Source organism: Mesocricetus auratus, unplaced genomic scaffold (genome assembly GCF_017639785.1).
Source record: "Mesocricetus auratus isolate SY011 unplaced genomic scaffold, BCM_Maur_2.0 Super-Scaffold_100009, whole genome shotgun sequence".
NCBI classification, from domain to species: domain Eukaryota; kingdom Metazoa; phylum Chordata; class Mammalia; order Rodentia; family Cricetidae; genus Mesocricetus; species Mesocricetus auratus.
In genome coordinates this window covers 73,203,790-73,231,507 of record NW_024429193.1, presented here as the reverse complement: position 1 = coordinate 73,231,507, position 27,718 = coordinate 73,203,790, and the positions used below count along the sequence as shown (strand labels likewise).

General features: G+C 37.8%; 1 protein-coding gene across 1 annotated transcript; it reads left to right on the top strand.

Moving 5' to 3' along the window:
- Positions 1-1,291: 1,291 nt before the first annotated feature.
- Positions 1,292-24,596, top strand: Asic5 (acid sensing ion channel subunit family member 5). Its single transcript, XM_005076156.4, has 10 exons — positions 1,292-1,352; positions 3,836-4,142; positions 12,071-12,308; positions 13,884-14,009; positions 15,643-15,792; positions 16,677-16,824; positions 18,670-18,726; positions 20,797-20,965; positions 22,904-22,995; positions 24,298-24,596. The coding sequence occupies exons 1-10, from the start codon at positions 1,313-1,315 to the stop codon at positions 24,456-24,458; spliced, it is 1,488 nt and encodes a 495-aa protein (XP_005076213.1). The 5' UTR covers positions 1,292-1,312; the 3' UTR covers positions 24,459-24,596.
- The last annotated feature ends 3,122 nt before the right edge of the window (positions 24,597-27,718 follow it).

Genomic DNA, 27,718 nt, shown 5'->3' with positions numbered 1-27,718 from the left:
GGCCATGAATGGAAACGTGAAAACTAGAAAGTGGAGTTTAAGCAAATTTGCGTTCATGCCTGAGCCTTGGTCAGTGTGTGAAGCAAATGGAGTGTAACTTGGTGACTCCTCCTTCCTCTTGCTTTTTTGTTCCAAGTGTTTCCTTTCCAGGAAGGCCCATCATTTTGCTGTCCTTTCTCCCAGCCAGTGAGAAGCAGCCTTTTAGCCAGCCTAGCGACAGAACGCACCTCCTTAGCAGCTCCAGCAGTGCACATTTGGAAAGTAGGCCTCCTTGGTTCTCTGATAAGTACTTATCCAAAAGGCTGCTCTACAAATCTTGCAGACAGATAGTAGGACTAATTGTGTCTGCAGACAAGGTAAGAGTGAATACATTCCTACTGTAAGAAGGACCTGAAATCTGCGACTGTGTCCCTGTCTGTAGTTTAACGGGAAAGAAGAGATACTCATCTCACTGAGAAATTCATCTCACAAGATTCACTCCGTTCTTCAAGATAGTGAATGGAGAAGGGCACCCAAATCCCTGCCCTTTCATCACCGTAGGACTCTTATCTTGCCATACAAGCACATTTCAACTTATGCTACTGGAGTGTCCAAATAGATGTCAAATGTAATTATGTTGAAATGAATAGGTGCTTGTGAAATACTACCATGGCGATGCCAACAGGCTCTAGCAGAGATGCATGTAGTTACTGGACTTGGACAGCAGATGGCAGCATTTATACATGTGAATACATATTGACCTTTATTAATAAAAAGTAAACGGTAAGTTCTCAAACTGTTAACATGAAAAGGCTGGACTTTGTGATTTGACAAATCTATACTATTTCAGTTAGCATTTGATCATCTTTAGTTATCCACTGGTCATTCTTTCTATTACAAACAGCTTTCTCTCTTACAAAAGAAACTTCAGCACAGACACACACACACACACACACACACGTCTCAACTTGATTTGTATGGAGCTGAAATTGGAAGTAAAATGTGAGGAGATTGCCCACTGAGTACTCACCAATGTGTGAGCAGAGGTCACAGTTTTTCTTCTTCAGAAAAAGGGTTCCCAAGAATCCTTTCTCTTTTTCAACCTACAATGGCCTCTTGCCTGCCAATAAATGCCCATAGCTGCTTCTGTCAATGGTTTTTGATTTACAGACTAAGTGCTTTATGAGGCTTAACATAGCAACACAAATATTTAAATTGCACCTATGTTTTACAACCTTAACTGCTGTATTTTATATAAAGGGCCCAAAATGAATGTTGGTATTGATAAAAATTGGATGCACCAAGAGGACTTGGAATCACTGAGAGAAAAAAAATGGAACATACTGAGAAATTCAAGCTTCATGATGAGAAAGGTAGGAAATCTCCAACAAGTGTATCTGCCATCCCTGAATACCAGCAATGGGTAGAGATGGGTTTATGTTTGATCCCTCAGAAAACTGAACTCCCATTATTATTTCATAGTAACAAATGTGAGTTTTAAAATGAATAATACAGTTTAGGAAGCAAAAGAGTAATTTATGAGAATTCAAAAGTAGTGTGGAAGTGTTGCCATCTGTTAGAACCAACTTTTGTCATTTGTTTGCTTCTAGTTAGCATGAGCCGGTGTGCCTACACTGCTTCTGTGATGGCTGACCTTCACGGCCAGGTCCCTAAACTCTGCACAGATGCACTGGCTGGAACAGAGCTCTGTGAGGAAAGCCCAAAGCCTCAGCAATGTGGACTGGTGGAGCTGCACTGCAGGCTCCCGGCGTCTCGCCCTGCAGCAGTGACTTCTAGAACACTAATTTAGAAATGACCACATTTGTAACAAATAGCAGAAAACGCCTCAGTAAGGCTAACACAAGCATCAGTGAGTTTGTCTTTATGAAAGGATCTGGTGTCTGAAGGAAGCTTGAACTCTCTTATTTGGGGTAGTGTTTGCAGCCAGCTGCAATTTGCCTGGCCAGGTGCTTCCTGCTAGAGTACTCTTCTCACTAGCAGCCAGATCTCTTCCGTAGGATAGGAAGCTGCCCAGCGCCTGAGTTGGTATTTCAGTTCTGGTAAAGACTTCATAAATACCTCCAAGCAACGATTAAGTAATAAAAATTGATCACAACTAAAATTATTTTGATAACTGATAATAACAAGTTCTTTTTCAGCCTTCTGCTTTTACGTGAAACTTTGCCAGATGTTTTTATATGTGCTGGTTAACCTGATACTAAAACATCATGTGATGCTGGTATAGATTATGGTGCAATTCCAGCAAATGGTATTGATACAAACATGACTACAAACTTTGTAATAGCTTTAATATTGTAACAGTGGTTCTAAATATCCATATAGTGTGCATGAAGTAGGAAACAGTAGAAAATGTAGATAAATACCATTTATATCGTTAGTTATTCCAAACTGAAAACAAGCTTAACTTGCTGATTAGAGACCTACATGGTGTTAAAAACTAGCTGAATGATAAATAAATGTTGTAGCCTTTTGGAGGAAAGTTAATACTTTGTAGTTGAAAAAATGATATATACTGAATTGGAGAAAAGATTTAAAATTTTAGCTAACTTTATTTTGAAAATTTAGTAGAATTTCAAGATCTCATTTTTTCTTTTTTGAGATTTGTGTTGTTATTTTTAGTGTGTGTGTGTGTGTGTGAGCTATGGGATGCATGTCTGGGTGCCATTGCACATGCATGGAGATCAGAGGACAAACCTGAGCAGTTAGTTCTCTCCCTCCACCTTTCTGTGGTTTCCAAAGACAGGACTTAGGCTTACCTAGCACTCTTACCCACTGAGAGCCAGCCAGATAGGACTCATTTCTTAAGTGAGAACTGGAAATCTTTTTCTTAGAACTCTGAATATTTAACCATTTGCTGCATCACTACTAGAAAAATAAAACTAAAAATATTTAAAAATGTGGAGTACCTCTCAGGGTCTGTGTAATACGCTGTGAGAAGCATTATGCTATCTAACATGGAAAGTCATAAGGAAGATGTTGTTGCTGTCAGATAGTAGAAGAAGCAGTAGGAGAATGAGAAACTTAACTGAAGTTGCTGAGGTTGTAAGGGCAGAGACCTAGACCAGAAGTTGACTCCTTCAATTGCAAATGGACCTCATCCTCTTAACTATCATAGAGGCTTTGCAGGTCAAAACGATATTAACCCAAGGGAAATTCTGGGTTGCTATTTTATATATTAGCAAATATATTTTCACAAAAGTCTTACTGCTCTCTACTAACCAATATAACTAGTCACTGTTCAACTGATTGCTGGGACTCTCAAAAGCATAAGTTCACTTTCTAAACAGGTAGGAAGCTGATCATATCACTGAACTGTAAACATCAATCAAGGGATAAATCCTCTGTGTGCAAAGCATACAATGCATGGAAGTCACAACACTGAAAGCCACACAACTGTGACCAAGATTAGCTGAGGAGCTGACTGCTTGAGACTGCACCTGGGATTCTCCAGAGAATAAGCCTAACACAGCCCAAAGAACTTTGTGGTTCTTCAGGGAGAAAGAGTAAATAAAAACTAGAAGTATTTTTAAAAGTTATGAGCTGTCACAAACAGCTCATTCAAAGTTGGCCTTACCAACACACCAATATACTCCTGCCTTTACCCTAAGCAGAGATGTTTCCAGATGGTATTAGCAGATTATCTGCAGGTTCACCTAGTCAGAACTTTTACTGATCCCTAGGTAAATCATCCAATGCAAATGATTTGGGGACCTTTATGAACTGCATGTAATGAAGATAACCTGTTTAGTCATTTGTGAATTGTAGCTTTTTATGAACAGATTGAAGTTTTTCTAACTCATTGACTTGTTTTTGTCTAATGTTTTGTGGGCGCTAGGACTCTTAGGAAAGATAAAGTGTTACCTCTCAAAGAGACCACTGCCATCTCCAACTGACCGAAAGAAATTTGATGATGAGTTTGCCGTCTCCACTTCCTTTCATGGGATACATAACATTGCCCAGAACAAGAGCAAGGTTCGAAAGATGATCTGGCTGTCTGTGGTGCTGGGTTCTGTCTCACTATTGGTGTGGCAAATCTACAGTCGCTTGGTCAATTATTTTGCATGGCCAACTACAACATCTATAGAGGTTCAGTATGTGGAAAAAATCGAGTTCCCAGCTGTGACATTCTGTAACTTGAACAGGTAAGAATCATTCCTTTAATCATGATTTTTAATTAATTTTAGTATAAATTTATTTGGATAATTAAAGTAAGGTGCTCTGCTGCATAGTTTAAAAAATTGGAATTTTTAAATTGAACAAGCACAAAGATAAGGAGAGAAACCTGCTAATTTCTTCATCCATTCATGTTTTTCTTTTTTCCCTTTTACAGTAACATGCTGGGTAAGTACCAAACTCTATGGTTAAGTAGAAGTAAAATGGTGTGATATCCTGAACTTAAGTATGCTAGTGAGAGAGAGGAATCCTTATGCAATTGAGTAATTATTAAATACAACATAGATGTATACCCAGGCATTCTACGTGGACTGTTTTGGAGATAACTGGAGGCTCCATGGAATAGATGAGGAAGACCTAAAAAGGGACTAATGCACAACACATGGAGATCCTGGGTTTGGTTGATAATATGATGAAAAAAATCTGTCTTAGTAGAGGCAGAGCTAGCTAAAGACCCAAAGGTATGTATCTTAATCTATTGCTTAGAGCCCTGAGCTCTGAAGACCATTACATTCTGCTGAGTTCTCTGAGGACAATCTCAAACTCCAGACTACAGAAAGTTGCAGTCACTGTACCATACCAGCAGCTAGAAGGACTGCTTTGTCCTGTGAGGCCTTCTCAGACAAAACCTTGAAACTGTCCAGGGTGAGGCTTGAAAAATCAGATACAAGAATTTTGCTGGAGTCTTAGGGTACCATTTTAAGACTTGCAGACTTGCAGGTTATTAATAAATCGACCAGGGACATATCCCCTCCTCTCTCTCTCTCTCTCTCTCTCTCTCTCTCTCTCTCTCTCTCTCTCTCTCTCTCTCTCTCTCTCTGTGTGTGTGGGAGAGAGAGAGACTGAGACTAGATAGATACAGAGAGATATGTAACATACCCATTTTATATATTTTCTGTGACATAAAGTCAAATAATGAAGTCTGTTTTGTTGTTTTGTTTCTGATACATTTCTAGAACAAGTATTGGATACATTGTACATGTCATAAGTGGTTTGTGTGACTGGTAAAACTTCAAAGCTTCAGTTTACACATTTGAATGTCAGAAGGCAAAAAATAAGTCAACTCACAAAAGAAAATCTTCTCAGTGTCCATTACCTCACATTATTTATTTTATTTTATTTGTTTTCATTTACATCTCGACCCCAGTTTCCCCTCCCTTTACTTTTCCTGTCCCCTCATAAACCCCCATCCTGCCACCCATCCACTCCTGGGGGGGTAGGGGCTCCCTTTGGAGTCAATAAAATCTATCATACTAAGTTGAGGCAGGATCAAGTTGCCTGTATCAAGCCTGAGCAACTTATACCAACATAGGGAATGAGCTCCAAAAAGTCAGTTCATGCATCTGGGATAAGTCCTGGTCCCACTGCCAGGGACCCCACAAACATATTAAGCCACACAACTGTCACCGACATTCATAGGGCCTAGTTAGGTCTCATGCAGATTCTCCAGAGTCCTTGAGCTCCCATTAACTAGCTCAGCTCAGCTGTCTCTGTGGTTTTTCTCAATCATGATCTTGGCCCTCCTTGCTCATAAGATCCCCCTCCCTCTCTTCAACTGCACTCCACGAACTTAGTCCAGTGCTTGGCTGGGGGTCACCACATGATCCTCCACCAGTTACTGGTGAAGATTCTATAATGACAATTAAGATAGTCAATAATCTGATTGTGGCCAAAGGCCAGTTCAGGCACCCTCTCCACTATTTCTAGGGGTTTTAGCTGGGGTCATTCTTTTGGATTCCTGGGAACATCTCTAGCACCCACAAGCCCAGAGAAGCTAGGTTAAAAAGGGGAATCCTAAAAGGGATACATGGAGGGCCCTGTGAAGGGGAATAGTTAAGATCTCCCGGGTAAACTGGGAGAAGAGGAGAAAGGAGGGGATGGGGCATGGGGACATGCAGGATCAAGATGACTGAGTTGGAGTAGGGATGTAGAGGGAAACAATGAAAGAGATATCTTGATAGAGGGAGCTATTATGGGGTTAGGGAGAAGCCTCACACTATTAAAACAGAATGCATTCTGACAAAGGCAAGCCTGGTTTGTGGGTACACTTGATAGAAAGAAGGTGATAACACTGAAGGACCATGTTGGGAGATCTACATCACTGTCCCCAGAGAATCAACCGTAACTAGTGGGCAGACACATTTGCAGAAACTGAACTGTTAAAGTGTTTAGTCTGAAGGACTACATGGACATGATTCACCAGGTGTATTTACTTACTGAATGTCAGCACCAATGGTGAAGCTCTGTACAGTTCAGACAGGTCTCTTCACTACTTTCAAAAGTTGTCCTCCTGGTGTACCAGGGAAAGAAGCCCAAAGCTACCCATGCCTCATGCCCCAGCCAGAGCTTCCAATGTGTTCTGGGAGATTCGGGTTTACATATTAGCTCCACCCAGGTCCATGCGGCAGAGGCTACATTTTTGACGAGTGTCACATGGGAGCTGGGTATAGCCTGCATCCCTTTGATCCTCATGTGTCCGGTGGAAGATGTCAGAGGTCATGCTTTAATCCTCTTTTGTGTTAAATTACCTTATCGGTAGAGACTGATAGTTGACAATGTTGCTAAGGGATTCATGATATCTAAGAAGGGATCAAAAATTATTAATAATTCCCCAGGAAGCTTGTGTGTGTGTATGTAGGTTAGAGCTCAAATTACAAGCTTACCCTATCCTGACCTTACTGACACAGTTCTTCCCAATAATAGCCATGTTTTGAAGCAGAAAATAATGTATTTTAAAATGCTGAAGGTGAAAAGAAAGAATAAAAATTAAGAAAAATCATATAATAATATGTATATTATTGTTATATTTTTGGAAAAGGACATACATTCTTTTTTACTTTTTTATTTAAATTACAAACAAGGTTGGGCTTTTTTTTTCTTTTTTAATTTAAATTAGAAACAAGCGTATCAGTCCCAGGTCCCTCTCCGTCCCCTCCTCCCTGTCTCCCACAAGGCCTTCCAGTCCCCCACCCAACACCCACTCTGATCCCCAGAGAGGGTGAGGCCCTCCATGGAGGATCTCCAGAGTCTATCTTTTCATTCAGGGCAGGGCCTAGGCCCTCCCACAAGAGCACATGCCAATCCCAGTTTCCTCTCCTTCCCCTCCTCCTCTGCCTCACACCAACCTCCTAAACCTTCCCCTTTCTGCTCCCCAGGGAAGGTAAGGCCTTCCATGGAGGATCATCAAAGTCAGTCACATCATTTGGAACAGGGCTTAGGCCCTCCCCTGTGTGTCTAGGCTGCGAGAGTATCCCTGTATGTGGAATGGGCTGCCAAAGTCCATTCATACACTAGGGATAAATATTGATACACTGTCAGAAGTCCCATGGATTGCCCAGGCCTCCTAACTGAAACCCACGTTCAGGGGCTCTGGGTCAGTCCTATGCTGGCTTCCCAGCTATCAGTCTGGGGTCCATGTGGGTTTCTCCAACCTGGTCTTGACTCCTTTGCTCATCACTCCTCCCTCTGTGCAACTGAATTCCAGGAGTTCAGCTCAGTGTTTAGCTGTGGGTGTCTGCTTCTGCTTCCATCATCTACTGGATGAAGGCTCTAGGATGGGATATATGGTGGTCATCAATCTCATTATCAGGGAAGAGTGTTTAAGGTAGCCTCTCCACTATTGCTTAGATCGTTAGTTGGGGTCATCCTTGCAGATCTCTGTACATTTCCCTAGTACCAGATTTCTCTTTAAACCTACAATGGCTCCCTCTATTAAGGTATCTCTTTTCTTGCTCTCCTCTCTTCTTCCCCTGACTCAATCTTCTTGCTCCCTCTCCCTTCCTCTTTTCCTCTTCTCTTTCTCCTAACTCCCTCTACCCATCCCCATGCTCCCAATTCGCTCAGGAGATCTTGTCCCTCTCCCTTTCTCAGGGGGATCATGTATATCTCTCTAAGGGTCCTCCTTGTTTCCTAGCTTCTCTAGCAGTGTGAATTGTAGGCTGGTAATCCTTTACTCTATATCTAAAATTCATATATGAATGAGTACATACCATGTTTGCCTTTTTGTGACTGGGTTACTTCACTCAGGATGGTTTCTTCTAGTTCCATCCATTTGTCTGTGAATTTCAAGATTCCAGTGTTTTTTTTTTATGCTGAGTAGTATTCCACTGTGTAAATGTACCATATTTTCTTTATCCATTCTTCAGCTGAGGGGCATCTAGGTTGCTTCTAGGTTCTGGCTATTACAAATAATGCTGCTATGAATATAGTTGAATAGATGTTCTTGTTGTGCATATTTTGGGTATATGCCTAAGAGTGGAATTGCTGGATCTTGTGGTAGACTAATTCCTGTTTTCCTGAGGAAGCACCACACTGATTAACAGCAGTGGAGGAGTATTCCCATTTCTCCACATCCTCTCCAATGTAAACTGTCACTTATGTGTTTTTTTTTTTTATTTTAGCCATTCTGACAGGAGTAAGATGTTATCTCAGAATTGTTTTGATTTGCATTTCCCTGAGGGCTCAGGATGTTGAGCACTTTCTTAAGTGTCTTTTATCCATTTTAGATTCCTCTATTGAGAATTCTCTATTTATTTCTGTACCACACTTTTTAAGTGGATTATTTGGTGTTTTGGTGAGTTGCTTCTTGAGTTCTTTGTATATTTTAGAAATCAGCCCTCTGTCAGATGTGGGGTTGGTGAATATCTTTTCTTATTCTGTGGGCTGCCATTTTGTCTTGTTAACTGTGAAGGACATACATTCTTTTTTTTTTTTTTTTTGGTTTTACAAGACAGGGTTTCTCTGTTTTTGGAGGCTGTCGGTCCAGCCTGGCCTCGAACTCACAGAGATCCGCCTGTCTCTGCCTCCCAAGTGCTGGGATTAAAGGCGTGCGCCACCAACGCCTGGTGAAGGACATACATTCTTATCAGCTGCAGAATTTAATAGTAGCACTGCGTTTCCATTTAAACAGTAATGCAAAGTTGTCAATGACTTCATAAACACCAGCCTCTTAGCACACCATTGCTCAATATACTCAATGTCACACTCAATAGAATTTTCAAATATTAAGCTTAATAGATGCATGTTGGAGTTGCAAATCTGCTTCACTAGCAGCTTATAATATAGCCATTAATTTCAATTACAAAAAGTTTCTTTACAGAAGCAATACACAGACAATAAGAACTGACCTCATAATGGTACGTTTGGCACAGAGACATATAAATTAAGTTGTCCAACAGATTCTGGAAAATGAGCTATTATTTGTGGCCTTTTTATTTGGACCAAATCTAGCAAATTATAAAAAGCACTGTATCAGATTCCTGCTAAATATCACCATTTTAGGATTCACCACAGATTTCCATTACATTTTGCCAAAACTCTCCATATCTTTTCCTTCTACTAAAACTACAGATCATGTTATGGATAAAAGCTCATATACCTAATTCACTTTGTATTCTAACATGCATTGCCAAAATTATCTTTTAACATCTCTCAACCTTATACACTTTACACCTCTTTAGTGCATTTCTTTTCTGAATCAGGTAACAAAGAATATTACAACTATAACTATAAAGTCTTCAACTCAATCAGAGACACAAGAAGGAAATAATAATACCTGAGTGGAAGCAAGCGACTTCCAAAAAATGTAAGAAATGTCAGAAACAGATGACTGCCTGGACAGTCACTCAGTGTTCCTCTGCAATGTCGGGGCATCCATCTTCAGCTTTCAGGCCTAGTATATCTGACAGACTTTTCTGTGAGGCAGGATATTCTGAAGGACTGTCCTACCTGTCCTGGCAAATTTGGCACTCACATTCTTTTATGTTCTGCTTCTCCAACTTGGACAGCATACTGTCAGCAGTCAAGGTAAAAGCATTTTCTTGCCCAGTGGCTAACTTTTGCCACAAAGAAAATAAACTCCATCTTCAATGCCCATCATTTTCTCTGAAGTAGATTGATGTTGCCAGGAGCAGGCATGACTCATAGTCATAAAAAATCTATGTTATGAAAATGTCTTGAATGCCATATTCTGCAGATCTCTGAAGTGTTTGAAGACAACCTGTCTTTCTGAAATATATCTCTGGTTGACTTTGAAAGCATACCTAATATGACCACAACTTTGAAGTAATGACTAACTACTAACTTTCATTTCCTTATATTCTAATGATAACTTTCAAGGACTACAAATTTGCATTACATCGTTAAATGAGTTCTATAGGTGCAATTCCTTGAACAAGAGTAGAAATAGGTGTACAGTGTAGTCTAACAAAAATAAAGTCAGCTTTGTATCAATATACAAAGATACATATCGATGTAAAATATTTTAAACAAATAGTAGCTTTTGGAAAGTAGATTCAATAATCTACCCTTGTAGCCTGTCATGTCTATATCCCTCTTTTTCTTTTTTTCAGTATAAGAATCCTGAATTTAATCTCATTTTTTCAACTTTTTTAACCATTACCAATAGCAATTTGCAAGCAACTACTCTAAATAATGACAAATATCCATAACCCACTGAAGGACCAAAAACCACATATCCCACATCTTGGGAATGTGGGTGTCCTGTTCCTAAAATTACTCAATGCTGTCTGGGTGTGATGTCATCTTTAGGGATTCCTGAAAAGAAAAATTGGGGTTAATTGTCAAGTCCTGGGGGAGGCTGCTGTATTATTTGTTGTCCAGTCTCTGCATAATGGAAAGTGCTGGGCTTTTCTCAAGTATTGTTCAGGGTAGTCTGCGAAGCTGCATCATCTCATCTAGCCACCTCAAAATGGTCTTGAGCAGTTTTTAGTCCAAAGCTAATCTTTAGGTGATGTTTTCAATCTTAGTAGTGTTATCATAGTCCTAGTAAGATCATCATTGTGATGCCAGATCATCCTCTTGGAAACTGCAAAGCTCACTCTGTTTGGTGCAGTCATAATTCACTGCTGAAAACTGAAACATTTAAAACATTATATATATAGTAGATATCCAAGAGGTTGAAGGATCAATATTTGTTATGCACATCCAGAGTACAAAACTTAGTTCCTAGTTACCTGATGGAGACTCAAACCTGAAATCATGTACAGGAAGCTAGATGAAGCCTTTTTCTGGAATTAGTATTCTATATGACCATTAACATAACAAAATGTTTAATATATATGTATATATTAATCTCACAAATTTTAAGATATTTATACCTTAAGAAAAACTTTTAAGATTCAAAATAAAACCAAAAGATTATGAGATTAGTGGCAATACAATAGTCCCTTAATTTTTGTTTTTCTTCTGTCCCCTATCAGGTGGCTTTTCTGACCTGAAACAGAGTTTTGACTTTTACTTTAACAAGCATGCCTGGGTTTAGAGAAGGAGCGAGACACACTCCAACTCCAAATCCAGCCTTAATTTTTAATTAGACTGGGACTACAAAAAGACCATTTGTATTATATGTCTATAGAGAATAGCAGAAACAAACATTTTGAAGATTCATGAAACTTTATCCTGTTGGAAATGTGATATGCTAGTAGACCAAATTACTTCTTGGGACATTTTTTTCTGGATGATTTTTTCTTTTTCTTCACATATCTTATTTGTCCAGTCATCTTCAGATTCGTTAATTGGATGCCTTCATTATCCTGAAAAGACAAAAACAAAACCCTTAATTTTGGGAAGGTTACATTATGCCAAGTTGTATCTGATCAAATGAAAAACATTTGTTAGTTTTAAAGTTAGTTTATATTGAATGGCCATGCTGTTTGATGAACTATCACCTCTTGTAATCAAGAGGTCCCTCTTGTTCAAATCTAATCTTTATCAATTTTGATTGTATTTATAATTTTTCTTCCCCATGGAAACAATGATGAACAGTGAAAATTACTTAACCAATACAACCCTTTACAAATGTAGTTTTGCCTTGTTTCTACCTTCTTGAAAATTAACTTTTTATCCTCCTAACCAATGCCTTCATTCCTACTAATAGATTCAAAACAGAGGCTGCATCGAAATTCAGCATCATTTTCTTCTTATGGGATGTAGTTTCCAAAGTACTTCACCTTCAGGAAATTGGTGCCAACAACACTGACTCTCTAGAGACCTTAGATTTTGTTACAAGTCACCAAAACTTCAGCATTACAGAATTTGTCAAGAAAAATGGATTTTATCTCAATCAGGACACTTTGGTGCACTGTAAATTTTTTGGAAAACCATGTGGTCCAAAGGTAATGGTTGAATTTTTCTCCAAATCTAATCATGATAATAAACTATGGTTTATTCTCAAATAAAATTTCCTTGAAAAAATCAACTTATTTATATAAGTACATTTCATTCACTTTGTGCACGCACGCACACACACACACACACACACACACACACACACGGGAGGGGGGGCGCTAAAAAATGATAGATGACAAAAGTTTTGAAGGCCTTTTTTGAAGCATAGTTTTCTTTTCAAAGTAAAAGAGCTTAACACAATAGGATAGTATAATTTTTCCTTGTCTTTCAACACCATATTTGAAGAAAGCATTTGTGTCCTCCTCAAGCAGCTATCACACTGTTTTTACGATAGTGGAATTTTATGAGAATACACAGAAACAAGTCTTCTAGGCTTAAACTAAGAATTAACATGTCACATGCACAACATGTGCAGTGAGCTTTATATTCACATGTATCGCATCTAAAATTCTGTTTCAATTACTTGTACAGCCAGTCTAAGACAAAGCACAGCATGCCTGGAATCTGATCTGTTACTTTTTACCCATCCAATCCCTATTCTATGAGAGAGATCCAAAATGAGCATCAAGTTCATAGTCCCAGGGGACAATTAGCCTTCTGAGAGGTTCATAACAGATATTCCTGAGAGTAGACAGGGATAATGACAAGCAGCTGGGTGGCTTGAACTCTATCCTAAAGGGGCTCATCTTCCTTGCTTTGCTTTTACTAATACATTTAAATTCACTACTGAGAAAACTTTCATGTGTGATGATATACATTACGACAACCCAGTTTTAGTAATCTATGAAGTCAATATGTGAATTGATTTAGTTACTTGAGTAATATAAAAGCAGAACTGGCTTTAGAAAAAGCTGTGCCAATGAGCCTCCTTACTGTGATTCTACCTCCTGGTCTCTTAACCTTTCCTGCCTGCTTTGGGATGCTATATCCCCACCGAGAGCCAAAACTTCAGCCATCAAAAATTTTCTCACAGTGACATATTAGCACTCAAGAATCCAGGTAAGAATCCAAGGGAAAGCTCATCATCTGTTCTTAAACCAGTTGCTGAGGCAAGAAGTTGGGGTACACAGATCACCCCAGCTTATATAACACACACACACACACACACACACACATCTCTGTGGAGGATGGGACAGTTCTCGTTAGGGGGTCAATGGGAAGCAGAATGTGACTGCTCCACAGAGAACATAAGGATGGAGCAGTGATGTGTCATAGGAGGGGTGTGGAAGCCATTCTTCAAAGTCTGGAGACAAGTTTCTGTGAATCATTATTTAAGCAGTAAAACACATTACATTTAATTGTTGTTTAAAAAAAGCATTCTTAATTATACGTGAAAAAGTCTCATTTAAAAATAACATGCAAATTGACCTACATGTCCATTACAAAAGTGAAAACTAGTTGATCAAATACATGCATAAATTACCAGACTATCAAATCTTTCTGAAAGAAGCATTCACGTATAAATATTTGCAAGTATAGAAAATGATAGAGTGATTGGATCTTTGGGACACTGAAAAGCTCTCCACTGATTGTATTCTATTTGGTTCATTTTCATGCTGGAGGATTTCAGACACGTTTTCACTGAATATGGAAATTGCTTTACTTTTAACCATGGTGAGAATATCCAAAGCAAGAATAAAGTGAGTTTGTCTGGAAGAGGCTTAAAGCTGCTCTTCAATGTCCATCAGGTACCCACTTTCCTTCATTTGGACATGGGACTCAGGTTTCAGTAAAAGTATTGTCTCTGTCAAGTAAGTTCCACCAGTTGAGTTTATTTCGCCCTTTGCCTGTTTGCTCTAATGCCCTATGAACTGTGGATTACTGTTGTCTTAGAGATTCAGAATGCAGATGCTCAAGCATAAGCAAGACCATGTTAGCTGTTCTACTACCTTCTATTATCATGATTCCAGGGATCATGTGTTCAATAGAGTAAAGAAATCTTAAGTTCTGTCATACCACGTAAACAGCTGATGACACCATTCACTAAAAACACAAGTGTAGTAGGATTTCCATCTGAACATGGAAATGGGTTTTGAGAAGAACTCCATGTACATGTTGACTCATCACAGAATTCTTCTCTAAAAAGAAGAAATGACCCGACTATGTAAGAACAATACATACATATGCTGTACACAAACCTCATTGTTCATTGGTTTGCTTTTGTTTGTGGTTGCTGTTTGTAACTGGCCTAAGACAGTGTATTTTAACCTAGGACACAGGTGTCCCAACATCTAAGAATTACATTGTTGCTACTTCAAAGGTGCTGGATGAATAACTTTCACACCTACCCTCTGCTACCAAGGGTTTGTAGATCAGTATTCTGCCATGTTGGTAGAGTACATATTGAAAGACAAACAATTAACGAACAGCACAGAAAGATTGTCACCTTATCTTTAATCACAGCAAATTACTATAGCCTCCATAAAAATGAATGAAGCCATGACTCCTTTTAGAGAACTTCTGTTAATATCATCTTCATAACTTCCTCCTGTATCTCACTCAAAGTAATTGTATTTATGCCAGAATATAACCCTGCACTCAGAAAGTATTTGACCAATATTTATACTATTTAGATAATAGACCTTGGGTTATTTTAAACATTAATTATGAATTTTTATTAGTGAAAAATCCAAAATATTTGTATAATATAATTAAAACCTACAAATATGATGTTCCACAAGCAGATGGCACCTAGAGACTTCTGTAAAGCAACCTAGTCAATATTTCTCAGAAGATTTTAACAAGTCCAGAACAAATGGGCTCCTGAGTTCCAGAAGTTTAATCTTGCTCTTCAAGGATAATTACATAATAGTGGACTGATTCATCATCACACAATCTCTATATGTGCACATTCAACTTTCTCCTTATAGCCTAAAACTACAATATCACTAACAATTTACATGTTTGTGTCTTTACCTGATATAGATGTACATATTTTTAAGTTGTTAGAGAAACTGTGAATTTTCACAATTATTGAAGAAGACATTTGAATTTTAAACAAGGGTTAATTGCAAAGACACATGCAGTGGGAAAAGAAGAGCCAAGTAGGAACTTCTGAAAGTCACCTAGAAGATGAGATGGTCAGAGGAAATAAGATCCTTCCTTACTTGTGGATTTACTCAGGAGCAACTGACATCAGTATACTTGTAAACTCAGGAGCTGCCACCTGTGATACAGTCTGGACAAAGGGTGTTTTAGATACCAAATTTCAACATCTCTCACACACAATATGATATAACTGATTTTAGGAAGTTAACCATGAATTGCTAAAACCAAACCTTGAACTTCATGTGTGTGTGTGTGTGTGTGTGTTCCCTTCAGGAGGAATTTACTGATAATCCCATACCTGGTTATGCCGATGCTGGGATCATCTTTGTTATTCACTCACCAAAGAAGGAGCCACAGTTTGATGGCTTAGGTTTGTCTTCTCCTGTGGGGATGCATGCACGGGTGACCATCCGCCAACTGAAGGTAAGAACTGGGGCGATGTGGAACGGGAGGAAATTAGCTGGTAATGAAGGCATTAAGCATACAAATAACCTTTTCCATAACAGACAATTTTCTTGTATGCATTTAAACTATGTCTGGAAAGGCCAACACTTCATTTCATATTCTTTTCCTTTATCTTGAGGCTCCTCTGTACTAAAAGGCAGTAGATTCCTATGTACAACCTAAGTGAGCGTGGGGAAGCCTATTAAATTGAAGGTTAGTTCACAGGGCATTAAGAACAGGATCATAAAGTAAGCTTCAGAATTGAGTGTTTCCTCTGTGAAGCCATCTGCAAAGCATTAAAAAAAAAAAGGGTGCAAGATCAGCATCATGGAGACAAGCCAGGGTGGCAGGCTTCCATGTGACAGACTTAACTCAGGAACTTCCTTGATCAGCCTCCTGAATTTGCATCCATTCCTTGTACTCTTGGTGAGTGGACAGGGTTCCTTTCCAGAGACAGGATGTTTGAGTGAAGTAACACAAAGAAAGCAAAGTACTTGTTGCATGTTAAATAACGGTTGCTCAACAAAGGATTAGTTTTTGTCATACTGGCTGGTATTTGTGAGTCACCAAGTAATATGATGACATAACATTTGAATAAATGTTTTTTTCCTTCTGTGAATTGATTTTAGAATGGTTGACCTAGCTGATGTTTTCATTTAACAATTAGGTTAAAGACATAAAGGTTGTTATCATAGTGGCCTTCAGGGACTTTCAAGATGGTAGTGTGGACAAATGGGTAAATTTAGTGTATTGAAAAATATTTTTTAAAAACTCTGAGGTAAGTAAAAGTGTACATCATCCTTTAATGGAAAAGGAGAATTGGAAGAAGTCTGCCTCCTAACCTTGGCACCTGTTGTCTTCAGACGGTCCACCAGGAATACCCATGGGGAGAGTGCAATCCTGACATCAAGTTGAGGAGCTTTACCACCTATAACACTTACAGTTGCTTGAAGGAGTGCAAAGCCCAGCACATACAGAGGCTGTGTGGGTGCTTGCCCTTTCTGCTTCCAGGTAAATAGAGAGGCCACAGTTTTACTCTCTACTTCTCTAATATCCCATATCTCTTTATGGACCTGCTAACGAAAGGCAACAGAATAAATATAAATGGCCCATCATTTCTATAGATTTTTTCTATATTTTATGTCACTTTTTTCATCCTCATAAGGACCCTGCTCTGGAGGACACAATTTTCCCCATTTTTTAGGAAGTAGAGAGGTGTGGCAACAGCTAGATGAGAAAGTGTGAAATCAGAACCAAATTTTATCCTCTGCTCATTAATTGCTTGAGGGATCCCTGGTCCTGGAAATACATGAGACTGTGTGCAAAGAAGTCTTGAAGATGATGTCTCTCCTCCTCCTCCTCCTCCTCCTCTCTCTCTCTCTCTCTCTCTCTCTCTCTCTCTCTGTGGGTGTGTGTATTTGTGTCGATTTACCCTCTATCGTTCTACCTACTTCTATCTCTTTCATCTCTTTCTAACTCAATAAAGGTTCACAGAAATGTTATTATTTCAACAAACAGTAAGGAGAAATAAAAATGTGCACTAACTTCTTCTTTTTCTCTCTTTATGTTTCCATCCCTCCCTGCATCCCTCTTTCCCTCCCTCCCTCTCTCAATCTTCCAGGCACCCTCTCTCTCCCTCTCTCTTTCTTTTCATCCTCATCCCTCTCCTCTTCCTCTTCTTTGAAATTTCTTGAATTTGGGACACAGTCCTCCCCTATAGCCTCACAAGCATTCTGAAAACAGTCCACAGTTCTCAGAGCACAGTTTCCTTTAGATTTTGAAGATTATTGCATAAATATTGTGTTTAACATCAGAGACCACTTGCATTATACCAATAAACAAATACCTGGTTACAGTCAAACAATTTTTAAAATCAGTTCAGGGAATAAACGTAAGTCAAATGTAAATTGATTTTTTTCTTTGTCTCAAGATCTACAGCAGATTCATAACAAATGGTGGCACTTACATGGCCTCATACAATCCCTAAAGCAGTTCCCAACCTTCCTAATGCTGTGATCCTTAAATGTGGTTTCTCGTGTTGTGGTGACCTCCAACCATAAGAATATTTTCATAAACTGTAATTTTACAACTGTTATGAATTGTAATATTTTTAGAGATAGAGATTTGCCAATGGAGTTGCAACCCATAGGTTGAGAACTTAAGGCAGTTCACTAATGTGTATATATATATATATATATGTCAAAAAATAATATGTTAATATTCAGAGAGAGCAGGATACAAGGTAGAGTACTCCAAGGCCTATCTAACTGTATGGTCTACTACTTTTTGAGACTTAGTTCTTCATCTGGAAAATGGTAATTCCTACATCATAAAATTATGAACATGATTGAATGAGATAAAAATTTGGAAGCAATTGTAAAACTGAAATTTACAAACACTTAAAAACAAAGGTTTGACTTGAGGAGATAAGTGAAAAGCATAAAAAAATACTATTCATTTCAATAGTTCCTGTTTCTAGAATCTGACTTGTTTGCATGTTTACATGCCAAAGAATAAGTGTCCATATGAAGGATGTATGGAGAAGAAGATATAGAAAAGAAATGTTCTTTTTAATTGGATTGCTAATTTTATCGAGAATCTGGGGTCCATATGTAGCTCAGTGCTGGAGGTGACTGTCTCAGTGTTGGAGGTGTGCTTAGAATATTTGAAGTCCTGAATTCAATCAACTGCATCCGCAAAAATAAAGACTCCAATAAACTGAAATTACATTCTCCAGAATCAGTTCCCCAAATCGTCTCTCCAGATAGGTGCACACTCCAGATCTTCACTGTCTTTTCAGTGGAAGATTTTTTTTCTCAAGAAAACCCTTCATATGTTACATTTACTGTTTTTAAGGAAACGGTGTCGAGTGTGATCTACTAAAACACTACAACTGTGTGTCTCCTATCCTTGGTAAGTGGCATGATTTTTTTCTTTCACTTTTGAGGCTTATTTTAAAATTATTTGGTTACAAGAGAAGAAGTAACACTTTGGATATATCAGAGATGTAAAAGATAATAAGATATATAAAGAATCTTTAAAAATTCTTTAATACTCACTACATGAACACAGTAAAAGAAAATTTCCTCTAACTATAGGATATCTTTAAGTTAAAGGCACAAAAGAGCAGAGTAACAGCAAGACATCAGGTTTATTTCCAAATCTTTATGTTGTTTATTTTATCTGTTCTCTATATTATGTCCCTGTTCTCTATTTTACCAAAGTAACCTTGATTTTTTTATTTCATTACTGAAACGTTTTTAACGCTAGATCAAATATTCCAAATTAGAAAAAGACTCATGCAAAACTTAGTAGAATCTTGTTTAGTTTGAAAATTATTAATATTTTATGAACCATCCTTTCATTTAATTAAGCATGTGTCACAAGTAACATTTTTGTTTAAATTGAATTATAACCACACATGTCTTATGTATTTACAACCTAAACAGATTTATTTTACCTAAATTTTGCATAGATTCCAACTATTAATATTATTTTATATTCTGCTATAATTTGATCCATACACATACTTTCATATTTACATTTTTAAATCATTGGTTGCCCTCTTAAAATGCAGTATATTATATACCCTTTGTTTTGTTTTTGTGGGATACAGCAACCTATCAAAACAACCCAGGGGACAAAGGATTTATTTTAACTCACAGTTCTAGGTTACATAGAGCCCATGACTGTAAGGAGATCAAGGCAGTTGGAACTAGGAACTGCTGGTCATATTACTGCCATAGCTAAGAGCAGAGAAGAGTGGATTGAGAAATGCACACTTGTTCTTACTTTACTTTCTCCTGCAGTTCAAGATCCCTTGAATGGTTCCACCCGCAGTGGGTGAGTGTTCCCACCTCAGTTAAGGAAAACGATGAATAAAGTATCACAGGCATGCCCACAAGCCAACTTAATCTATAGAACCCGTAATTGGAATTCCCTTCCCAGATATTTCTAGATTTTGTCAAATTGACAAAACTCACCATGGTACACTTCTAAGAAGGTCTTTTTTTCTAACGCTCTGTATAAATACCTTTAAGATGGCAACAGTAGAATAAACATTTTCTTTAAATAGTTATAAAATATTTCAAGGTCTGAGTACGAAGTAGATTTATATTTCTCCTTAGTTTATGAATCAACTATGCAAATGCCGTAACGCCATATTGCAATCAAAAAGAGCAAGAGCCATACTGTCAAGCTTGTGTTTTCCTATCACTGATGAAAGCTAGAGGAAGAGCCTGGGAAAACCATGCACACGGTAGTTGGGATACAACCATGTGAGCGGTAGTTGGGATACTGCTGTGGGATAACAGGATCACAAAGCTGTACATGCACATGTGTGAGTCCAGTGTGTATGTGCGTGTGAGTGTGTCAGAGTATGTGAGTGTGAGCATGAGTGTGTCAGAGCACATGAATGCAAGTGTCTGTATGAGAATAGCATATGTGAACATATGAGGGTGTTGGGTTGTGTTATGTGAGTGTAGGAATGCATAGTAGAGTGTACATGAAGGTGAAATGGTGAGAGAGAGAACATGGTAAACAGAGAACCTTACTGGCTGTCTGAGAAGTTAAGGGGAGGAAGGAAACAAGGAAATTACGCCAACAGTATTTCATACCAGTTTAGGGCAAGTCTCAAGATCAGTGTAGTTTAAGTCCCTGACCTTCAGAAGCATACCTGCCGGTTCCTCTTAAAGTGGCATGCTATACACCACTCTCGATCCTGTTCTGTCCAAACAGTTGATCTTGTATGGAAATAGTCCAGGAATGGCCTGGAATTTCTCATCCATAATGAAGATCTGACTCCAGTGACTCAGTGGATCAAGGATTTTGTCTTGCTGGTGTATTAACAGTAAATTCATATGATTTATTAAGGTGATAGGCATATTAAACTACCTTTTAAATGCAGAAAGGATGAATTTTAAAATGTCCTGTTTCTCTGTTGCGAAATCTCGTGTGAGTGCACTTTTCTGGTTTCCATTTCAGACCACATTGAGATTAAGGGACTGTGCACCATGGGAACACACAACTCCAGCTGCCCTGTGTCATGTGAGGAAACAGAATACCCAGCTACTGTTTCTTATTCTACATTCCCAAGTCAAAAAGCATTAAAATTTCTTGCTAAAAAATTGAATCAAAGCCAAGACTATCTCAGGTAATCTGGTTAGTCTTATAAATTGTTCATGATTAACTTTAAATTTTCTTTACTGAACATTTAAAGTTTCAGGAAATGATATGGTGGTCAGTTGAGGGAGGCAGTTTGGATGTCATTGAGCTAATAGTGGCAATGATGGGAATTTAGAGTGACATATAGTCACTTCTGTTAGTCTTTCATTTTAGCTTACAAACTTGAACCATATTATCAGTGTGTATGCAAACTAAAAGCGCAATGGAGAACATGAAATTTCTGAATTCCCAAGACATTATAATTTCTTTCATTTTGATAACTATTTTATCACTTGTAAATATTTCAACTTCCACTGATGATCTGTTTAAATATTGTACATTTTCATGTTACCTAGCATTAGACTAATGGAAACTAACTAAACATACTAATGGTGTATTTTGAATTAAGTTTATTAGAGAGTATTGATTTCTTTCTAAACGGTAAGCAATAAAGAAAGTGGTTTATAGCTGTGCTCCTGAGATATGTTAGAGAATGCCTTGTTGTTTCAGGAAACATTGTCAATAGGGTCCATTCTTCATTAAAATCATTACTGCCATCTGAAAATCATGTATTAATTGATTTCAGTTTCAGTTTCCAGCCCAGACTGGTTAATATTTAGCCACTTGTTTGTTGGCTTCATCTTTATGTTGTTGCGATTTTAACAAATGTGTAAAAAGTATGTGTTGGCTGTTGGGGCTCAAAGGCTAAGATAGGCAAGAGAATTCCTCGATGGACAAAAATTATAAGCCATGCCTTATTGAACGTTTCCATTGTGGTGGAAATGGACGATAAATTCATGAGTGAAATAAAAGGGTGCATGATGCTGTAAAAGAAAAGATAGAGGGAAGTCATCCAGAGAAGCCAGAGTGAAAAGACTTGTCTTCAGACTTCTGGGATGTTGGTGAAAGACCTTGAGCAGAAGTGAACAAAACTACAGCCATGGATCTCAAAAGTCCATGCTGATGTTTCATCATGAGTGCCCTGTGAGTGTCAGGGGGGGTGCAGACAGAGCATCCTGATTCAGCAGGTTGAAGAATTATTTTTTATTGTATGAAGAACAGAGGATATTTGCTGAGGTGTGGTAACTTAAGTTGGAAGCATAATCCCCAGCCGGATATATATAACAAAACTCCTAGGGAGATTATGATGGCTTGGGTGACAGTGGGAAGAGTAGTGTCTGAAGCAATGGGACTCTGTATAGATGCTAGTGATTCCACAAACAGGATTTCCTACTAGACCACTTAGGGGTGCCAAACGGAAAATATCAAGAGCTTGACTTGGAATGTGTTATTAGACAAGCAAGTGGAATTATCAAAACTCAGCCAACTACATGATTGGAATTCAAATGAGAGGTCTTGGTAAAGAAAAGAGAGAGTCGGGGCCCTCGTCTGTTTCAAGAGTATAGGTTTAAGGTGATATTGACCACTCTGAACATGTGTGAAGGTTTAAATACTTTAAAAAAGTATTTGCCCAAGTATGTCAACAATAAATGGGAAATTTCATTTAGCAGCAGGGAAGCTTCTACTCTGGTTCGTGCTTAATTTCTCACTAAAACCTGTGAGCTCAGCTATTCTTATTTGTATAAGGTAACAACATACTTCTACAGGATCATCTAGACAACTTGGAAAAGTCATGAATTGATTTAAGATTATAATCCAAAGGTTTGTAAATATAATGGGCTACAATTAGATGATTCCATGTCTTTCTTCTGTTTCTTAATAATGAAACATATAAAAGTTACGGGGACTGTTTTCTCCCCCTCCCTCCCCCCACTCTTCCCTAAATATTACCTTCCGGATATGCTAAGGGGATTAATAAATAACACCTGCTAGATCTAATGCAATGTTAAATAGTTTTTTCATCTAAGACAGGGATTAAAAGTAGTAGTGACAACTAGAAACTATGTTCATTCTGTTTCATATCCAGGGAGAATCTTGTGAACATCGAAATAAACTATAGTGACTTAAACTATAAGATAACACAGCAGCAAAAGGCAGTGAGTGTACCTGAGTTACTCGGTAAGTGTATTGACTTCTTCCTCAGCTCTCATTTCCTGTCAGACTAATTTCCTACTCAGGGTTAGGGGTATCAGTGGAGGAACAAGAATTGATTGTCCTTGTCCCTCACAAGTGACTAAATGTTTGTAGTCGCTGAGAAACACCAGTGACTCCACCACACAGGATTTTGCCAAAACAGTCACTGATGCTTACCTCAGAATTTCACTCACAGTTAAGTTCCCTTCAGGCTGCCCCCTCTCCATGTGACTACTGTACAGTGTGTTAGGAGGTTCAAATCTTTGGTCTTCTACAAAGGGCTTCATGGCATCAAGCAGTCTTATTCATTTCCTATACAGCCACTGTCTGCTTCTGCTATTATAACATAGAGTCTTTAACAAACTACTGGTTTCCTAGATTCAGATCCACAATAGAGGAACCCACACAGGAGTCAGAGGAGATCATTAGATTCAGACACAAGTGTTATCAGATCAAACAGCTGAGAGTGAGATTGTGAGGAAGTACCCAAATTCTTTAAACATCCTACAAAAATAAAACCCACTTCCACAGAACATTTGACAGACATCAGTTTCCTAAAGATGAGTAGACTATTAATAAAATGTACTTTAGAAGGCAGTACTAAAGCAGCAATGTTCACAGGGGCTAAAACAAAGAGTGATTGCTAGGGTCTTGTAGTGGAGGGAATTAATTTTCTAAGGAGTTCTTCTGGGGAATGTAGAAAGGTTTTAGACATGATAATGACGAAGGCAAAAAAGATAAGAGTGCACATTGTGCCTTAGAACTGCACACTTTTATACTGTTCAAACATCAATGTTGTATATATCAATGCACATTAAAAGCATTTTTAAAATGCATTGTTTTAAATATATTTTTTGCTAAAAGGGTAATGATAAATGTTTAATACAAAATATAATTAGGACACTAGCAGTGCAATTTGCATGGAAATTGTCTTCTTGAAAAACAGCACAATCCTGCAAGGCCATATGGTACCAAGTTACAGTTCTGCTTTGCATTTCATTAGTACATAGTACACTGTAGTTAAAATTTTACCTATCTTTCAAATTTTCCTAAGTCTATTTTAAATTTTTGGGAGCATAATTTCATACTGTTTCCTTTTGGAGATGATTTGTCTGATTATTGTCAGGTATTACTAGTTTGTATTGATTTATACTGAATTTCAAAATGATATGATTAATGTCTATTCATATATCAGTCGTGATCAACTTATTGATTCAAATAATATATACTATAATAATGTTTATTTTATCTTGTGAAAAATGTAATTTTAATGGATTTTTATTACAGCAGATGTTGGCGGTCAGCTGGGCCTATTTTGTGGAGCAAGTCTGATTACAATTATAGAAATTATTGAATATGTCTTGACAAATTTCTACTGGATATTCATTTTCTTTTTGCTGAAAATACTTGAAATGGTTCAAAGGACTCCTCTACCTCAGGCAGTATAGAAGAATGCTAATATTCTGTTAGATGAAAAGTACTGTTTTTTTCTTTTCATAATATAATGGCTCTTTCCTTGTTATGAAGCTATATGTCACAGTTTGGAAAGTCTAATAAAAATCATTGAAGATTCCTACTTATTTATACACCCCTCTCTGGCTATATTGTTTAATATCTTCTATGTTGTCTAATTATTTCTCTCCTGTAGCCTGAGCACTTAAAATATTAATAATTACATGGTAGGTATCTTTTAACTTTTTATAATAATGAATGGAAAATAGGTGCACTTTTTTGGTAAATATGGTAACCACACCTATTGAACTGCACAAGATTGGCTATTTTAAATGTCAACCTGCCACCATCAAGCCTCACCTGGGAATATATAGTTTGTGTTGGCCCACGAGCATATCTATTGGGAATTGACTTGTTTGTTAATTGACTCAACTCAGTATAGACAATATCATTCCCTAGGCTGGCCCTGAACTGTTAAAAAGTGAAAGAAGCTACTGAAGGTAGCAAACAGGCAAGCAAGAAATCATGCATTTCTCCCCTCTCTGCTTTGGCTGTGGATGCAATATTTTTAAGTTCCTGCCTTAATTTCCACTCAGGAGTGGACTGTCATCTGGAATTGTAAGTCAAATAAACCCTTTCTTCATTAGCTGCTTGCTTTTTGAGAGGGTATTTTTATCATAGCATCAAAAACAAAGTTTGAACAATGGATAATCAAGACAATTGTTCATTTTGGAAATGATGTGCATAATTTCTGCTTTATAAACTTTCTCAGAATTTTTGTTTTTCATAAACCACAGCATTTTTGTTCATTCTTCTGCATAGTTTTGTTATAACTGACTTGGGGGAGGCAGAAATCTGTACCTTCTTGTACATATAGATTCATAAAATAAATGTAGCCAAAAAATGGAGCTGAGCCTGTGGTATTGAGAGACTACACAGCATTTCCTCATTTTCTTTCTAATAATGTCTATGTACTCACTTAATCTAGACAAAAATTCAACAGTTACACTGGTTATGCTTTAAGCAATCAACTACCTATAGGCTCTCGGATTGTTCATTCGATGGTGAATTCCTTAAAAGGCTTCTTTTACACATTGAGCAATAATCAAGGCAAAGAACTCTAACTCCAAGGCTGAGGGTGCAGTTACTTTGAGATTAGCATTAATGAGGACCTGATTTCAGTCTGCAGCATTAACCATATCAATCTAATTCCTAATTTTTTCTGAATCATATAGTTTGGTTACATCTTCTTCCCAACCACATGGCATTCCAACTCTTTTTTGCTCAGTTTATTAAGAGAGAAATAGACTAATAACTAACACATACTGACATGAAAGACACTGTTCAGAATGAACATTGATCAGCAACTGTGTACCCTGGGACCCAGCCTCCAGGCAGCTCCCGGAATTTAAATGTCTGAGTGCTATCTGTTTGGGAATTGGTGGTGAGAAAACAAAATATTTGTACTTTGAAAATAAAATTTCTAAGTGTTGTCTTGAGAAAAGTGGAATAATCTCTCAGAGCATTGTGAAATCTGCGGTAGGAACAACCCTAGTGAATGATTACAGCAACGAGCCACCCCCACATGACACAGGCTTGACAGAAACAGAAGGGGATGCTATAACAAAATCAAGCACCTTGTGTAATCTCTTAACAAGAAGGGATGGGTCATATGACCTCCTCAATCTGTGGATGTCCTGCTTAGCAGAAGTCATATGTACATATAAATAGTGGGCAAAATAACTGATTTGACACATGGAAGAACCTGTATTACAGCAAAATGTGATGAGTAATAAAGAACACAGTGGGGGATGCTAAAAGATGAAACACTGGAAATGTTTGAAAAGGAACAAGAGAGAGAAGAGAGTAATGTGATAAGGTCACTATGGCAGAGACAGTGATTTTTTCTTTTTTCAGGATGCAAAGAGACTCCTTCCTTAGATCCAGCACAGTTACAGTGCAGAGCATTTCTTGCCTTTCCCCATGGGATGAGTTTTGTAACAACACAAAAGTGAAGTGGGGAGGAAGGAGTTAAAAACAAAAGCAGAATATGCTCTTCTCACAAGTTGCCAAGAAAAAGATGATTGACTTGATGATCAAAATCTCTGTTCTAAAATGTGTAATAGTTATTGTTAAAATCCACAAATCAATTCACTTAGACTTAGAGAGAAGCAAAGTTAATTTCTGAAAATCAAGAGCAGCAGTTGGAAGATGCAGAGTTGGTATAGCTGGATATCGGAATTAATATCAAAGTGAAGTCTGCAGATCACAAAGCAAGAGATGACCGTGAGAGCAGCAGTTACACCCAAGCCTGTTGGGATACACAAGCTGTGTGGACCCAGGATTTTAATGCCTCAGTTTTAAAGTCCCCATCATTTCTCATTTCTTTTCATACTCCACCATCATCTTCCTAACCTGTGACTTCATCCCTAGAAGGACAACCATCTCTTAGGACTCTACTCAACAAATGGTATTATGGGGTACAGTGCTAGAATGCAATTTTTAATAGTTCTACTATCATGCAATTTCTCTACTTTTACATAATTCATTATATCTCATTGTCTTATGAGCTAGCATTGTATATTAAGTACCACTTTTGAACCGGGTGGTGGTGGCCCACACCTTTAATACTAGCAGGCAGATCTCTGTGAGTTCGAGACCAGCGTGATCTACAAGAGCTGGTTCCAGGACAGTCTCCAAAGCCACAGAGAAACCCTGTCTTGAAAAAAAAACAAAACAATAAGTACCACATTCAGCTACTTCTTAAACATATTTATGCAGACTAGTTTGTCAAGGCAGAATACACTCCAATATCTCACCAATTTCTTTGCTTTTCAAAATAATTTTCTTTTCATAAAAATGCTTAAGGTATGTGTTCTCTGAAAAATTCTCCCTACTTTCTTTAATCACAATTTAAATATTTCCCATTTAAATGTAAGACATTTGAGCAATAGTAAGTATTTACTTACAACATTACAATGATCAGTAAATTCACCTAGACAGTTAAATACATTTCTTGCAAAAATTAGCAATTAACATAGAAAAGTATTTGCATACAGTTCCCAATTTACCTTTTGAGTACTTAATGTTTCAAAAACTAGAAACTTCAAGTAAAATTGAAATGAAATGAATACCCATATATTCATCACTCCTTCCATGAAATGCTAACTTCTGCACATGGCATGGCCATTGCACTTATGAACTCACTGAAACTATGATTACTTACACAAAATCTATACAAGGTCATGTCAACAAG